This window comes from Chiloscyllium plagiosum, unplaced genomic scaffold (assembly GCF_037043375.1).
Source record: "Chiloscyllium plagiosum isolate Xiang-an unplaced genomic scaffold, Cpla_swu_hap1 HiC_scaffold_10, whole genome shotgun sequence".
Taxonomy (NCBI): Eukaryota; Metazoa; Chordata; class Chondrichthyes; order Orectolobiformes; family Hemiscylliidae; genus Chiloscyllium; species Chiloscyllium plagiosum.
Genome location: NW_028270148.1, coordinates 3,127,787 through 3,146,336, shown reverse-complemented (window position 1 = coordinate 3,146,336; position 18,550 = coordinate 3,127,787). Strand labels below are relative to the sequence as shown.

Below are 18,550 nucleotides of genomic sequence, written 5' to 3'. Positions count from 1 at the left end.
TGATTGCCAACGTGCTGCACTGAGACACAGCTCCCCAATGGCCTTCCCAATGCCAATATGCTGCAGCTAGACCCAGCTCCTCAATGCCAACGTGCTGCACTGAGACCCATCTACCCAATGGCCTTCTCAATGCCAATGTGCTGGAGGGAGACCCAGCTCCCCAGTGACCTTCCCAAAGCCAACGTGCTGCAGTGAGACCCAGATCTCCAATGGCCTTCCCAAAGCCAACGTGCTGCAGTGAGACCCAGATCTCCAATGGCCTTCCCAAAGCCAACGTGCTGCAGTGAGACCCATCTCCCCAACAGCCTTCCCAAGCCAATGTGCTGCAGTGAGACCCAACTACCCAAAGGCCTTACCAAAGCCAATGTGCTGGAGGGAGACCCAGCTCCCCAATGGCCTTCCGAATGCAAACTTGCTGCATTGAGACCCAACTATCCAATAGCCTTCCCAATGCCAACGTTCTGCACCAGGACCCAGCTCCCTAATGGCCTTCCTAATGCCAAAGTGTTGCACCGATACCATCCACCCAATGGCCTTCCCAATGCCCAATGTGCTGCACTGAGACCCATCTCCCCAATGGCCTTCCCAATGCCAACGTAGTGCACCAGGACACAACTCCTCAATGGCCTTCCCAACACCAATGTGCTGCACTGACACTCAACTGCCTAATGGCCTTCCCAAAGCCAACATACTGCACCATGACCCAGCTCCACAATAGCCTTCCCAATGCCAACGTACTGAACCCGGACACAGTTCCCCAATGGCCTTACCAATGCCAATGTGCTGCAGCTAGACCCAGCTCCCCAATGGCCTTCCCAATGCCAACGTACTGCACCATGACCCAGCTCCCCAATGTCCTTCCTAATACCAATGTGCTGCACCAGGACGCAGCTCCCCAATGGCCTTACCAATGCCAATGTGCTGCAGTGAGACCCCGCTCCCCAATGGCCTTCCCAAAGCCAATATGCTGCAGTGAGCCCCAGCTCCCCAATGACCTTCCCAAATCCAACGTACTGCAGGGAGACCCATATCCTCCATGACCTTCCCAAAGCCAATGTGCTGCAGTGAGACCCATCTCCCCAATAGCCTTCCCAAAGCCAATGTTCTGCAGTGAGACCCATCTCCCCAATGGCCTTCCCAATGCTAACGTGCTGCACTGAGACCCATGTCCCCAATGGCCTTCACAAAGCCAATCTGATGCAGGGAGACCCAACTCCCCAATGGCTTTCCCAACGCCAACGTGCTGCAGTGAGACCCATCTCGCCAATGGCCCTCCCAATGCAAATGTGCTAGAGGGAGACATAGCTCCCCAATGGCCTTCCCAATGCCAACTTGCTGCACTGAGACCCAACTACCCAATAGACTTCCCAAAGCCAATGTGCTGCAGTGAGTCCCATCTCCCCAATGGCCTTTCCAACGCTAACGTGCTGCAGTGAGACCCTGCTCCCCAATGGCCTTCCCAAAGCCAATGTGCTGCAGGGAGACCCATCTCCCCAATGGCCTTCCCAATGCCAACTTGCTGCACTGAGACCCAGCTCCCCAATGGCCTTACCAAAGCCACAGTGCTGCAGTGAGACACATCTCCCCAGTTGCCTTCCCTGAGCCAATGTGCTGCAGTGAGACCCATCTCCCCAATTGCCTTCCCTGAGCCAATGTGCTGCAGTGAGACCCTGCTCCCCAATGGCCTTCCCAATGCCAACTTGCTGCAATGAGACCCATTTCCCCAATAGTCTTCCCAAAGCCAACATGCTGCACTGATATACAATACCCCAAAAGCCTTCTCAATGCTAACGTGCTGCAGCGAGACCCAACTCCTCAATGGCCTTCTCAATACCAATGCGCTGCACCAGGACACAGCTCCTGAATGGCCTTCCCAATGCCAACGTGCTGCACTGAGACCCATCTACCCAATGGCCTTCTCAAAGCCAATGTGCTGCAGTGAGACCCAATGGCCCTCCCAATGCCAACGTGCTGCACTGAGACCCATCTACCCAATAGCCTTTCCAAAGCCAATGTGCTGCAGTGAGACCCATCTCTCCAGTGACCTTCCCAATGCCAATGTGCTGCAGAGAGACCCATCTCCCCAATGGCTTTCCCAAAGCCAACGTGCTGCAGTGAGACCCTGCTCCCCAATGGCCTTCCCAAAGCCAATGTGCTGCAGGAAGACCCATGTCCCCAATGCCTTCCCAATGCCAATGTTCTGGAGGGAGACCCAGCTCCCCAATGGCATTCCCAATCCCAACTTGCTGCACTGAGACCGAACTACCCAATAGCCTTCCCAAAGCCAATGTGCTGCAGGAAGACCCATCTCCCCAATGGCTTTCCCAAAGCCAACGTGCTGCAGTGAGACCCATCTCCCCAATGGCCTTCCCAATGCCAATGTGCTGCAGTGAGACCCATCACCCCAATGGCCTTCCCAATGCCAATGTGCTGCAGGGAGACCCAGCTCCCCAATGGCCTTCCCAATGCCAACGTGCTGCAATGAGACCCAGCTCCCCAATGCCAATGTGCTGCAGTGAGAGCCAGCTCCCCAATGGCTTTCCCAATGCCAATGTGCTGTAGTGAGACAGCTATCCCAAGGCCTTCCCAATACCAACGTGCAAACCGGGACGCAGCTCCCCAGTGGCCTTCCCAATGCCAACGTGCTGCACTGTGACCCAGCTCCCCAATGGCCTTCTCAATACCAATGTGCTGCACCAGGACACAGCTCCCCAATGGCCTTCCCAAAGCCAATGTGCTGCAGTGAGACCCATCTCCCCAATGGTCTTCCCAATGCCAACGTGCTGCACTGTGACCCAGCTCCCCAATGGCCTTCTCAATACCAACGTGCTGCACTAGGACACAGCTCCCCAATGGTCTTCTCAAAGCCAATGTGCTGCACTGAGACCCATCTCCCCATTGGGTAAAAACCATGACTGCCGATGCTGGAAACCAGATTCAGGATTAGTGGTACTGGAAGAGCACAGCAGTTCAGGCAGTATCCAAGGAGCAGCAAAATCGACGTTTCGGGCAAAAGCCCTTCATCAGGAATAAAGGCAGTGAGCCTGAAGCGTGGAGAGATAAGCTAGAGGAAGGTGGGGGTGGGGAGAAAGTAGCATAGAGTACAATGGGTGAGTGGGGGAGCACACTCACACTCACAGAGTCACACACACGCGCACACACACATATATGCACGCGCACCCGCACGCACACACACACTTATATCCACGCACACCTGCACGCACGCACACGTGCACACACACACATATATGCACGCGCACCCGCACACACACACATATATGCACGCGCACCCGCACACACACGCGCACACACACAAAAAAGCATGCGCACCTGCAAACACGCACACGCGCACACACACACATATATGCACCTGCACACACGCACATGCGCACACACACACATATATGCACGCGCACCCGCACCCGCATGCTCGCACAAGCACACACACACATATATGCACACGCACCTGCACACACACATATATTCACGCACACCCGCACGCACACGCGCACACACACACACATATGCACGCGTACCCGCACACACGCACACGCGCTCAAACACACACATATATGCACCCGCACACACACACACATATATGCACGCGCACCCGCACACATGCACACGCACACACATATATATGCATGCGCACCCACGCACACGCGCACACACACACATATATGCACGCGCACCCGCAAACACGCACACGCGCACCCGCACACATGCACACGCGCACACACACATATATATATGCATGCGCACCCACGCACACGCGCACACACACACATATATGCATGCGCACCCGCACACACACACACACACATATGCACGCGCACCCGCACGCACACACACATATATGCACGCGCACCCGCACAAACACACATATATGCAACCGCACGCACGCACACGTGCACACACACGTATATGCACGCGCACCCGCACACACGCACACGCGCAGACACATACATATATGCACGTGCACCCGCACGCACGCACACACGCCCACACACATATATGCACCCGCACGCATGCACACGCGCACATACACACATATATGCACGCGCACCCGCACGCACGCACACACATATATGCACGCACACCCACGCACACACACACACACATATATGCAAGCGCACCCGCACACACATATATGCACCCGCACGCACGCACACGCGCACACACACACACGCGCTCAAACACACACAAATATGCACCCGCACGCACACACACATATATGCACGCGCACCCGCACACATGCACACGCGCACCCACACACATATATATGCATGCGCACCCACGCACACGCGTACCCACACACATATATGCATGTGCACCCCCAAACACGCACACGCGCACTCACACACATATATGCGCACGCACCCTCACACACGCACACACATATATGCACCCGCACGCACGCACACATATATGCACGCGCACCCGCACACACACACACACATATATGTACGCGCACCCGCACACACACACAAGAATGCACGCGTACCCACACACACGTGCACACACACACATATATGCACGCGTACCCGCATGCACGCACACATATGCACCCGCACGCACACAAACGCACACACATATATGCACGCGCACCCGCACATACGCACACGTGCACACACACTTATATATGCACGTGCACCCGCACGCACACACACACACATATATGCATGCGTACCCGCACACACGCACATGCGCACACACACACAAATATGCACCCGCACGCACGCACACACACCCGCACATATACACACATATGTGCACACACACCCACACACCCAGACACCCGCACAGACGAAGCGATAAAACGTACTTACTGATGATATTCAGCTGGGTCCCAGTCCCGTACACATTGGACCACACTTTACAGTAATACACAGTCGCATCTTCAGGCTGACTGTTTGTGATTGTTAGTGTGACAACAAGACCGGTGTTATTTCTGATCGAATTAAAACGACCCTGAAAATCTTTATTCACTAACACAGCTCCATCCACACGGTGTGTCACAATCCATTGATAACCTGTCGGACTGCGTCGGTACCAGTGCACATCACTCACTCCCAAATCGATATCCTGCATAGAGCAGTGTAACTGGGCGGTTTGACCCACTCTGACATTCAGTATTGGGGTCTGAGTGAGCACAGGAAATCTTTCACCTGGAACAGAAACAAAGCGAGAGATCAGATCCAGAAAGCAGCATTGGGCCTGTTTAAAGGGATGGTCCGTTGAGCTCAGGCACAGTATTTAAAAACAAGAATAATCTGTAAGACTGTCACAGAAAGCTGCTTCAACCTCGCCTTACTGTTTCACAAAATAAAACCATCAATGATCAGGATTTAAACTGGACCATGAGCTGTAAAGTAATTAGCCAGGAGCATTAACTGAAGAGTAACTAACCGGGAGTATTCACTGTGGGGTAATTGGGCGGGGGCATTAACTGGGGAGTAATTGGCCAGGAGTATTAACTGTGGATTAACTCGTCAGGAGCATTAGCTACGGAGTATTGAGTCAGGAACATTAGCTGTGGAATTGTAAAGACAATAAAAGAGTAAGAGGTACGTTAATGAAAATATAAAAGATCAGGAGAAATCTCCAAGGTGGAGGGGAGGAGCCTGTTCCCCTTTTTGGGAGAATCTAGAACTAGAGGTCACTGATTAAACCTCAGGGGTCACTCTTTGTAAACAGAGATTAGGCAAAATCCTTTCTCTCACAGGATTGTGAATTTTTGGAAGTCTTTTCCTGCCAAGATGGCGGAAGCAGATTCCTTGGATATTGTTAAAGCAGAGTCTTTTTCACAGGGACTAGAGGACATCAGTTTATGTTAGAAGGGAAAGAATAAAAGGGAACCTGAGGGGTAACCTGTTTACACAGAGGGTGGGACTCATATGGAATGAGCTGCCAGTGGACGTCATTGAGGTGGGTACATTAACAACATTTAAAAGGCATTTGGACAAATACATAGATAGGAACGGATCTGGGCCAAGTGCAGGGGAATGGGGTTAGCGTGGATGGACACTTTGGTCAGCATGGACCAGTTTGGGCCGAAGGGCCTGTCTCTGTGTTGTCAGACTGTATGACTCTATGACTCAGAGGTGGATAGGTTCTTGTTTAATAATTGGGTGAAAGATCATTGAGGGTCAGTGGGAATGTGTGGTCATGGGGCCAGCAGTAGAAATGGTTCAGAGCTCCAATCAAGCATGCTGGGAATTTAGGTCAAGCTAGTTTAAACTCTGACCTTGGTTAGATCTGCAGTGAGGGTGTGCTGTGATGTGTTGTTTCTTGTGTTGACCAAATAAGGCAAGTGTCATGGTCGTCTCTCACCATTCTGGCACCATATTACCTTATATGGAATGTGGCTGTTACTACTCAGGAGAAACATCTGAACGTTGTCCCCCGTGAACACCATTGGCTGGGATTGATCATTATGATCAGGGTTTGGTCGATTCATTGTCTGAGTGCCAGAGAACTTTCTGGAAAAGGAGCAGATATCTGAGATAAGTTAGCAGAAGGAAAGATTTTCTCAGGGGAAGCCTTCGAGACCAATATTTGAGAAGTGTGTTCCCTGAAGTCACCATCAGAGAAAGCAAAGGACCATGAGGTGAGATCAACACAGAGAGCAACATTGGCCACTTCACACAAATCCAGCTGGCATTTAATTTCAGCCAAACCTATCCAGTTCATGTTAGGGATAGGGTTAAATGTGAAATAAGTTCAAGTAGGGTGAGATTAAATGAAGTGAGTTAAATGTAGATGTTCAGTTCGATAAAGGAAGAAGTAAATGTTGCACCAAATGTAAGTTTTATGTTGTGCACTGGTACCTAAAGGGGTTAAATAAAGAAAAGAATTTTTAGAATTGAAGTCTGAGTCATCTCCCTGTCCTTTCTCAGTCACACAGGGGAAGAACACCTGGGTAAAAGGCTGCAGTTCATGTTGTAGGTTTTGGTGTCCCTGGGTAGGCCTTCAGTGGGACGTGACTGTACATTGCTCTGAAGACAAACTCACTCCCAACCTTGTATGATGGAGCTGGATTGCTCAGTAATTGGAAATGAATCAGGTATTTGCTGAGTGCGACAGCAGTATTTATGAAGTGACTCTGGTCTCTTTTCCTATCCCTCAGAAGTCAGCGAGTGAGTTAAGAGGAACACATGACAGATTGCCAAGAGTGGGAAGAGATGTTTCGAAACTATGTAAATGAGAACTGGTCTCAGTGAGCTGAGTCTCGCAGTAAATTAGCACCAGGCCTGGGGTCTGCTGGAGTGAAGTGTTGGGCAGAAACAGATAGGGAGCTGGGAAAGCGTGTTTCTAAGCTTCATTAAGCTTCAGCAATAGGCAGTTGTTTGGAGCAATGAAGGGGGAAAGAGTTTGAAACTGAGAAGTTGCCGTGGTGGGCAGCATAGTGGCACAGTGGTTAGCACTGCTGCCTCACAGCGCCAGAGACCCGGGTTCAATTCCCGCCTCAGGCGACTGACTGTGTGGAGTTTGCACATTCTCCCCGTGTCTGTGTGGGTTTCCTCCGGGTGCTCCGGTTTCCTCCCACAGTCCAAAGATGTGCAGGTCAGGTGAATTGGCCATGCTAAATTGCTCGGAGTGTTAGGCGAAGGGGTAAATGTAGGGGAATGGGTCTGCATGGGTTGCGCTTCGGCGGGTCGGTGTGGACTTGTTGGGCCGAAGGGCCTGTTTCCACACTGTAAAGTAATCTAATCTAATGAAGGAAACAAGCAGTTAACTGAGAAGTTAGACAGAGAAGGAAAGATTATGTGAGAAAGTGACAGAAGAGGAGGAAGGAAGCAGGTAAATATGTTGCACATGGGCCAGTCTCCGAGCTGACGTGAGAGGTTTACTGAGAATTATAAGGTTCACACTGAGTGAGATGTGACCACTCAGACAGTGACCAAACTGAATAAACAATGCCCAAATTTGCAGGCTGCTGTGAAAGTTCTGAAGGCAGAGAACGTAGACTCTCTGTGGCTGATCACTCAAAGTGTCAGCAGGACTTTAAACTCTCAGCTGTCATTCCCAAAAGGAATGAGGTCCGCATTGGGGCCAGTTCAGTCTGAGGGAGATGGGGATCTCAGAGTGAACCGGGAGGAGCTGGAAGGGAATGAGGCAGTGTGCTGCATGTGGGAATAACTAGGGACTCCCAGCACCCCTTTCCAGAGGCAATGTGCCCCTCAATGCCCCAGAACCTTTCCCCACCCTGAGGAATCCTGTCACCACGACTCACAGGCAGTTACTGACACAAGCCTCGCTTATGGTAGCACCGTTAGGGGAAGGCACTAAAAAAGGTCACCACTTCTAAAACCCACTGCAAATCCTTTTATGGGTTTAGAAAGCATTCATCAGCAAAGGCTTTCAGAGGGGCTTGATGATGGGGAAAGGTAACCGGAATGGGAATGTGAGTGAGCAGGGATCAGGGATCAGGGATGGGTCATGGACAGAGATCAGGGACAGGGATCAGGGATAGAGATCAGGGATCAGGGGTCAGGGATCACGGATCAAGGATCAAGGACAGGCATCAGGGATCAGGGACAGGGATCAGGGATCAGGGACAGTGATCAGGGACATGGATCAGGGACAGGGATCGGGGATCAGGGATCAGGGATAGAGATCAGGGACAGGGATCTGAGATCAGGGACAGGGATCAGGGACAGGGATCAGGGATCAAGGATAGAGATCAGGGATCAGGGACAGTGATCATGGACAGGGATCTGGAATCAGGGACATGGATCAGGGATCAAGGATAGAGATAAGGGATCAGAGACAGTGATCAGGAACAGTGATCAGGGACAGGGATCAGGGACATGGATCAGGGATCAGGGATCAGGGACAGGGATCAGGGACAGTGATCAGGGACAGGGATCAGGGACATGGATCAGGGATCTGGGATCAGGGACAGGGATCAGAGACATGGATCAGGGACATGGATCAGGGATCAGGGATCAGGGACAGGGATCAGGGACATGGATCAAGGACAGGGATCAGGGACATGGATCAGGGATCAGGGATCAGGAACAGGGATCAGTGACATGGATCAGGGACGGATCAGGCTGACTGCTCTGATAATCTGTTCGATATCACTGGATCATTTAGATCAGGGACAGGAATCAGGTACAGCGATCAGGGACAGGGATGAGGGATCAGGGACAGGGATCAGGGACAGGGATCAGGGATCAGGGACAGGAATCAGGTACAGCGATCAGGGACAGGGATGAGGGATCAGGGACAGGGATCAAGGACAGGGATGAGGGATCGGGGACAGGGATCAGGGACAGGGATCAAGGACAGGGATCAGGGATCAGGAACAGGAATCAGGGACAGGGTTCAGGGAGAGGGATCAGGGACAGGGATGAGGGATCAGGGACAGGGATCAGGGACAGGGATCAGGGACAGGGATGAGGGATCAGGGACAGGGATCAGGGACAGGGATCAGGGATAGAGAAACCAGGGTCAGGGATCAGGGGTCAGGGATCAGGGACAGGGATTAGGGATCAGGGATAGAGAAACCAGGGACAGGGATCAGGGACCAGGGATAGAGAACAGGGATCAAAGATCAGGGATCAGGGACATGGATCAGAGACAGGGATCAGGGATCAGGGATCAGGGACATGGATCAGGGACAGGGATCAGGGACAGGGATGAGGGATCAGGGACAGGGATCAGGGACAGGGATCAGGGACAGGGATGAGGGATCAGGGACAGGGATCAGGGATAGGGATCAGGGACATGGATCAGGGACAGGGATCAGGGACAGGGATGAGGGACAGGGATCAGGGACATGGATCAGGGACAGGGATCAGGGACATGGATCAGGGATCAGGGATCAGGGACAGGGATCAGGGACATGGATCAGGGATCATGGGTCAGGGATCAGGGATAGAGGTCAGGGACAGGGATCAGGGACAGGGATCACGGATGGGTCAGGGAAAGAGATCAGGGATAGAGATCAGGGGTCAGGGACAGGGTTCAGTGGTCAGGGGTCAGGGGTCAGGGACAGGGATCAGGGACAGGGCTCAGGGGTCAGGGACAGGGTTCAGTGGTCAGGGATCGGGACAGGGATCAGGGATCGAGATCAGGGATCAGTGGTCTGGGGTCAGGGACAGGGATTAGGGACAGGGATCAGGGACAGGGATCAGGGATCAGGGGCAGGAATCAGGTACAGCGATCATGGACAGGGATGAGGGATCAGGGACAGGGATCAAGGACAGGGATGAGGGATCAGGGACAGGTTCAGGGACAGGGATGAGGGATCAGGGACAGGGATCAGGGACAGGAATCAGGGATCAGGGACAGGAATCAGGGACATGGATCAGGGACATGGATCAGGGACAGGGATCAGGGACATGGATCAGGGATCAGGGATCAGGGACATGGATCAGGGACATGGATCAGGGACAGGGATCAGGGACATGGATCAGGGATCAGGGATCAGGGACAGGGATCAGGGACATGGATGAGGGATCATGGGTCAGGGATCAGGGATAGAGATCAGGGACAGGGATCAGGGACAGGGATTAGGGACAGAAATCACGGATGGGTCAGGGAAAGAGATCAGGGATAGAGATCAGGGGTCAGGGACAGGGTTCAGTGGTCAGGGATCAGGGGTCAGGGACAGGGATCAGGGACAGGGATCAGGGATCAGGGACAGGGATCAGGGACCAGGGATAGAGATCAGGGATCACGGATCAGGGACATGGATCAGAGACAGGGATCAGGGACATGGATCAGGGACAGGGATCAGGGATCAAGGATCAAGGACAGGGATCAGGGGCAGGGATTGGGACAGGGATCAGGGATCGAGATCAGGGATCAGGGATCAGGGATCAGGGGTCGGGGTCAAGGACAGGGATTAGGGACAGGGGTCAGGGACAGGGGTCAGGCACAGGGATCAGGGATCAGGGACAGGAATCAGGTACAGCGATCAGGGACAGGGATGAGGGATCAGGGACAGGGATCAGGGACAGGGATCAGGGATCAGGGACAGGAATCAGGTACAGCGATCTGGGACAGGGATGAGGGATCAGGGACAGGGATCAAGGACAGGGATGAGGGATCAGGGACAAGGATCAGGGACAGGGATCAAGGACAGGGATGAGGGATCAGGGACAGGGATCAGGGACAGGGATCATGGATAGAGAAACCAGGGTCAGGGATCAGGGATCAGGGATCAGGGACAGGGGTGAGGGATCAGGGACAGGGATCAGGGACAGGGGTCAGGGACAGGGATGAGGGATCAGGGACAGGGATCAGGGACATGGATCAGGGATAGAGAAACCAGGGTCAGGGATCAGGGATCAGGGATCAGGGACAGGGATCAGGAAGCGGGTTCAGAGAAAGTGAAGTCGCAGGTAGATAGGATAGTGAAGAAGGCGTATGGTATGCTTTCCTTTATTGGTCAGAGTATTGAGTACAGGAGTTGGGAGGTCATGTTGCGGCTGTGCAGGACATTGGTCAGGCCACTGTTAGAATATTGCATGCAATTCTGGTCTCCTTCCTATCGGAAAGATGTTGTGAAACTTGAAAGTGTTCAGAAAATTTACCAGGATGAGGGGTGACCTTATAGAGGTTTACAAAATTATGAGGGGCATGGATAGGGTAAATAGACAGGTATTTTCCCCGGGCTGGGGAAGTCAAGAACTACAGGGGAATAGATTTAGTGTGAGAGAGGAAAGATATAAAAGAGATCGAAGGGGCAACTTTTTCACACAGAGGGTGGTACGTGTATGGAATGAGCTGCCAGAGGATGTGGTGGAGGCTGGTACAATTACAACATTTAAGAAGCATTTGAATGGGTATATGAATAGGAAGGGTTTGGCAGGATATGGGCTGGGTGCTGGCAGGTGGGACTAGATTGGGTTGGGATATCTGGTCAGCATGGATGGGTTGGACCGAAGGGTCAGTTTCGGTGCTGTATATCTCTATTACCCTATGACTCTATGACAGTCAGTGCAAATGATCCAGTGATATCTGACAGATTCCCCAGGGCAGTCAGTGTAAATGATCCAGTGATATCTGACAGATTCCTGGAGCAGTCAGTGTAAATGATCCAGTGATATCTAACAGATTATTAGAGCAGTCAGTCTAAATGATCCAATGGTATCTGACAGATTCCCAGAGCAATCAGTGTAAATGATCCAGTGATATCTGACAGATTATCAGAGCAGTCAGTCTAAATGATCCAGAGATATCTGACAAATTTCCGAAGCAGTCAGTGTAGATGATCCAGTGATATCTAACAGATTATTAGAGCAGTCAGTCTAAATGATTCAATGGTATCTGACAGATTCCCAGAGCAGTCAGTCTAAATGATGCAGAGATATCTGACAAATTTCCGGAGCAGTCAGTGTAAATGATCCAGTGATATCTGACAGATTCCCAGGGCAGTCAGTGTAAATGATCCAGTGATATCTAACAGATTATCAGAGCAGACAGTCTAAATGATCCATAGATATCTGACAGATTCCCAGGGCAGTCAGTGTAAATGATCCAGAGATATCTGACAGATTCCCAGAGCAGTCAGTGTAAATGATCCAGTGATATCTGACAGATTCCCCAGGGCAGTCAGTGTAAATGATCCAGTGATATCTGACAGATTCCCCAGGGCAGTCAGTGTAAGTGATCCAGTGATATCTGACAGATTCCCCAGGGCAATCAGTGTAAATGATCCAGTGATACCTGACAGATTCCCCAGAGCAGTCAGTCTAAATGATCCAGTGATATCGGACAGATTCCCCAGGGCAGTCAGTGTAAATGATCCAGTGATATCTGACAGATTCCCCAGAGCAGTCAGTCTAAACAATCCAGTGATATCTGACAGATTCCCTGGGCAGTCAGTCTAAATGATTCAGTGATGCCTGACAAATTTCCGGAGCAGTCAGTGTAAATGATCCAGTGATATGTGACAGATTCCCGGAGCAGTCAGTGTAAATGATCCAGTGATATCTGACAGATTATCAGAGCAGCCAGTGTAAATGATCCAGTGATATCTGACAGATTCCCGGAGCAGTCAGTGTAAATGATCCAGTGATATCTGACAGATTCCCCAGGGCAGTCAGCGTAAATGATCCAGTGATATCAGACAGATTCCCGGAGCAGTCAGTGTAAATGATCCAGTGATATCAGACAGATTCCCGGAGCAGTGAGTGTAAATGATCCAGTGATATCTGACAGATTATCAGAGCAGCCAGTGTAAATGATCCAGTGATATCTGACAGATTCCCAGAGCAGTCAGTGTAAATGATCCAGTGATATCTGACAGATTCCCGGAGCAGTCAGTGTAAATGATCCAGTGATATCTGACAGATTCCCCAGGGCAGTCAGCGTAAATGATCCAGTGATATCTGACAGATTCCCGGAGCAGTCAGTGTAAATGATCCAGTGATATCAGACAGATTCCCGGAGCAGTCAGTGTAAATGATCCAGTGATATCTGACAGATTATCAGAGCAGCCAGTGTAAATGATCCAGTGATATCTGACAGATTCCCAGAGCAGTCAGTGTAAATGATCCAGTGATATCTGACAGATTCCCGGAGCAGTCAGTGTAAATGATCCAGTGATATCTGACAGATTCCCCAGGGCAGTCAGCGTAAATGATCCAGTGATATCAGACAGATTCCCAAGGCAGTCAGTGTAAATGATCCAGTGGTATCAGACAGATTCCCGGAGCAGTCAGTGTAAATGATCCAGTGATATCTGACAGATTCCCCAGGGCAGTCAGCGTAAATGATCCAGTGATATCTGACAGATTCCCGGAGCAGTCAGTGTAAATGATCCAGTGATATCTGACAGATTCCCGGAGCAGTCAGTGTAAATGATCCAGTGATATCTGACAGATTCCCCAGGGCAGTCAGCGTAAATGATCCAGTGATATCTGACAGATTCCCAGAGCAGTCTGTGTAAATGATCCAGTGATATCTGACAGATTATCAGAGCAGCCAGTGTAAATGATCCAGTGATATCTGACAGATTCCCAGAGCAGTCAGTGTAAATGATCCAGTGATATCTGACAGATTCCCGGAGCAGTCAGTGTAAATGATCCAGTGATATCTGACAGATTCCCCAGGGCAGTCAGCGTAAATGATCCAGTGATATCAGACAGATTCCCAGGGCAGTCAGTGTAAATGATCCAGTGATATCAGACAGATTCCCGGAGCAGTCAGTGTAAATGATCCAGTGATATCTGACAGATTATCAGAGCAGTCAGCCTAAATGATCCAGTGATATTGAACAGATTCCCTGGGCAGTCAGTCTAAATGATGCAGTGATATCTGACATGATCCAGTGATGTCTGACAGATTCCCAGGGCAGTCAGTGTGAATGATCCAGTGATATCGGACAGATTCCAGGAGTAGTCAGTCTAAATGATCCAGTGATATCGAACAGATTATCAGAGCAGTCAGCCTCAATGATCCAGTGATATCTGACAGATTCCCTGGGCAGTCAGTCTAAATGATCCAGTGATATCTGACATGATCCAGTGATGTCTGACAGATTCCCAGGGCAGTCAGTGTGAATGATCCAGTGATATCAGACAGATTCCCCAGAGCAGTCAGTGTGAATGATCCAGTGATATCGGACAGATTCCCGGAGCAGTCAGTGTAAATGATCCAGTGATATCTGACAGATTCCCGGATTAATCAGTATAAATGATCCAGTGATATCTGATAGATTATCAGAGCAGTCAGTCTAAATGTTCCAGAGATATCTGACAAATTTCCGGAGCAGTCAGTCTAAATGTTCCAGAGATATCTGACAAATTTCCGGAGCAGTCAGTCTAAATGATCCAGTGATATCTGACATGATCCAGTGATGTCTGACAGATTCCCCAGGGCCGTCAGTGTAAATGATCCAGTGATATGTGACAGATTCCCCAGAGCAGTCAGTCTAAATGATCCAGTGATATCGAACAGATTATCAGAGTAGTCAGTCTAAATGATCCAGAGATATCTGACAGATTCCCTGGGCAGTCAGTCTAAATGATCCAGTGATATCTGACATGATCCAGTGATGTCTGACAGATTCCCCAGGGCCATCAGTGTAAATGATCCAGTGATATGTGACAGATTCCCCAGAGCAGTCAGTCTAAATGATCCAGTGATATCAGACAGATTCCCGGAGCAGTCAGTGTAAATGACCAGTGATATCTGACAGATTATCAGAGCAGTCAGTCTAAATGATCCAGTGATATCTGACAGATTCCCAGAGCAGTCAGTGTAAATGATCCAGTGATATCTGACAGATTCCCGTAGCAGTCAGTGTAAATGATCCAGTGATATCTGACAGATTCCCGGAGCAGTCAGTGTAAATGATCCAGTGATATCAGACAGATTCCCGGAGCAGTCAGTGTAAATGATCCAGTGATATCTGACAGATTATCAGAGCAGCCAGTGTAAATGATCCAGTGATATCTGACAGATTCCCAGAGCAGTCAGTGTAAATGATCCAGTGATATCTGACAGATTCCCGGAGCAGTCAGTGTAAATGATCCAGTGATATCTGACAGATTCCCCAGGGCAGTCAGCGTAAATGATCCAGTGATATCAGACAGATTCCCAGGGCAGTCAGTGTAAATGATCCAGTGGTATCAGACAGATTCCCGGAGCAGTCAGTGTAAATGACCAGTGATATCTGACAGATTATCAGAGCAGTCAGTGTAAATGATCCAGTGATATCTGACAGATTCCCAGAGCAGTCAGTGTAAATGATCCAGTGATATCTGGCAGATTCCCGGAGCAGTCAGTGTAAATGATCCAGTGATATCTGACAGATTCCCCAGGGCAGTCAGTGTAAATGATCCAGTGATATCTGACAAATTTCCGGAGCAGTCAGTGTAGATGATCCAGTGATATCTGACAGATTCCCAGAGCAGTCAGTGTAAATGATCCAGTGATATCTGACAGTTTATCAGAGCAGTCAGTCTAAATGATCCAGAGATATCTGACAGATTCCCCAGGGCAGTCAGTGCAAATGATCCAGAGATATCTGACAGATTCCCTGGGCAGTCAGTGTAAATGATCCAGTGATATCTGACATGATCCAGTGATGTCTGACAGGTTCCCCAGGGCAGTCAGTGTAAATGAGCCAGTGATATCTGACAGATTCCCCAGAGCAGTCAGTCTAAATGATCCAGTGATATTTGACAGATTCCCAGGGCAGTCAGTGTAAATGATCCAGTGATATCTGACAGATTATCAGAGCTGTCAGTGTAAATGATCCAGTGATATCTGACAGATTCCCCAGGGCAGTCAGTGTAAATGATCCAGTGATATCTGACAGATTCCCAGGGCAGTCAGTGTAAATGATCCAGTGATAGCTGACAGATTCCCGGAGCAGTCAGTGTAAATGATCCAGTGATATCTGACAGATTCCCCAGGGCAGTCAGTGGAAATGATCCAGTGATATCTGACAGATTCCCAGGGCAGTCAGTGTAAATGATCCAGTGATATCTGACAGTTTCCCGGAGCAGTCAGTGTAAATGATCCAGTGATATCTGACAGATCCCCAATGCAATGTAACTGACCCAGTGCTGAGCAGCAGATCTCCAGAGGAGAGTGAGTGTAAAATCTGATATAAAGATCCCTTACCTTGTACCTTTACATCAATCCTCTGTCTGTTTTCGGTCATGTTCTTTCCAACAATGTCACAATAATACTGGCCATTGTCGCTGCTCTCTATGTCTTTGATGGTGAGAATGTAGCTGTTATAGTTGAGATCTCTGAAAGATTGGAATTTCTTTTTGTTGCTGTGAGCTTTGGTAACCCCATCCGATTGGGAATGTGTCAGGATCTCAGGGCTGGAAGCTGATGTCGCCTTATTCCACGTTACACCAATGTGTTGCACACTGCCATTTACGATAGCACATTGTAACTGCACTGAGCTGCCCGTTGCGACCCTGAATAGACTCGGATTGAGAATAACCTTTGGGTTTGTCATCATTCCTGAGGGATTTAAACATGAGAATAAAACAGGGAAAGCAGCCAGTCAGCCGATAGGAATTTCTGAGACAGTTTCATCAAACCTCCTGACTCTCCATGAGGCTGACGACCAATCAGCTGCCTCCCCCCCCCCCTCCCTCACTGCCCCACAACGGGAGCTTTTATCTTTGAGCTAACAGTGACACTGGCTACTTCAGGCACAGAAAGAGGCCATTCATCCCATCGTGACAGAACTATCCCATAACTCCCCCTATCACTGGATTGGTGGTGGAAGAGCACAGCAGTTCAGGCAGCATCCAAGGAGCTTCGAAATCGACATTTCGGGCAAAAGCCCTTCATCAGGAATAAAGGCAGAGAGTCTGAAGGGTGGAGAGATAAGCTAGAGGAGGGTGGGGGTGGGGGAAAGTAGCATAGAGTACAATGGGTGAGTGGGGGAGGGGATGAAGGTGATAGGTCAGGGAGGAGAGGGTGGAGTGGATAGGTGGAAAAGGATATAGGCAGGTAGGACAAGTCCGGACAAGTCATGGGGACAGTGCGGGCTGGAAGTTTGGAACTAGGGTGAGGTGGGGCAAGGGGAAATAAGGAAACTGTTGAAGTCCACATTGATGCCCTGGGGTTGAAGTGTTCCGAGGCGGAAGATGAGGGGGAAAGTGCCAGGACGGGAGGGTGGGTAGTAGGGGGGCGTGGACCTGACCAGATAGTCACGGAGGGAACGGTCTTTTGCAGAAGGCGGAAAGGGGTGTGGAGGGAAATATATCCCTGGTGGTGGGGTCTGTTTGGAGGTGGCGGAAATGTCGGCGGATGATTTGGTTTATGCGAAGGTTGGTAGGGTGGAAGGTGAGCACCAGGGGCGTTCTGTCCTTGTTGCGGTTGGAGGGTTGGGGTCTGAGGGCGGAGGTGCGGGATGTGGACGAGATGCGTTGGAGGGCATCTTTAACCACGTGGGAAGGGAAATTGCGGTCTCTAAAGAAGGAGGCCATCTGGTGTGTTCTGTGGTGGAAGTGGTCCTCCTGGGAGCAGATACGGCGGAGGCGGAGGAATTGGGAATACGGGATGGCATTTTTGCAAGAGGTAGGGTGGGAAGAGGTGTAATCCAGGTAGCTGTGGGAGTTGGTGGGTTTGTAAAACATGTCAGTGTCAAGTCGGTCATCATTAATGGAGATGGAGAGGTCCAGGAGGGGGAGGGAGGTGTCAGGGGTGGTCCAGGTAAATTTAAGGTCAGGGTGCAATGTGTTGGTGAAGTTGATGAAATGCTCAACACTCCTCGCGGGAGCACAAGGTGGCGCCAATGCAGTCATCAATGTAGCAAAGGAAGAGGTGGGGAGTGATGCCGGTGTAATTACTGAAGATCAACTGCTCTACGTAGCCAACAAAGAGACAGGCATAGCTGGGGCCCATACGTGTGCTCATGGCTACCCCTTTGGTCTGGAGGAAGTGGGAGGATTCGAAGGAGAAATTGTTAAGGGTGAGGACCAGTTCGGCCAAACAAATGAGAGTGTCGGGTGGAAGGGTACTGTTGGGGACGTCTGGAGAGGAAAAAACAGGGCTTGGAGGCACTGGTCATGGCGGATGGAGGTGTAGAGGGATTGGATATCCATGGTGAAGA

At 50.4% G+C, this 18,550-nt stretch overlaps 1 protein-coding gene across 1 annotated transcript in view; it reads right to left on the bottom strand.

The window, feature by feature from the left end:
- The window catches only part of LOC148148887 (junctional adhesion molecule-like), a 71,492-nt gene that overhangs the window by 45,155 nt on the left and 7,787 nt on the right, over window positions 1-18,550 (bottom strand). The window contains exons 2-3 of the mRNA XM_087991021.1: window positions 16,594-16,947; window positions 4,830-5,168 (exon numbers count right to left, since the gene is read on the bottom strand). Coding sequence (XP_087847147.1) covers window positions 4,830-5,168; window positions 16,594-16,947 — 693 coding nt within the window. The remainder of the gene's footprint in view (window positions 1-4,829; window positions 5,169-16,593; window positions 16,948-18,550) is intronic.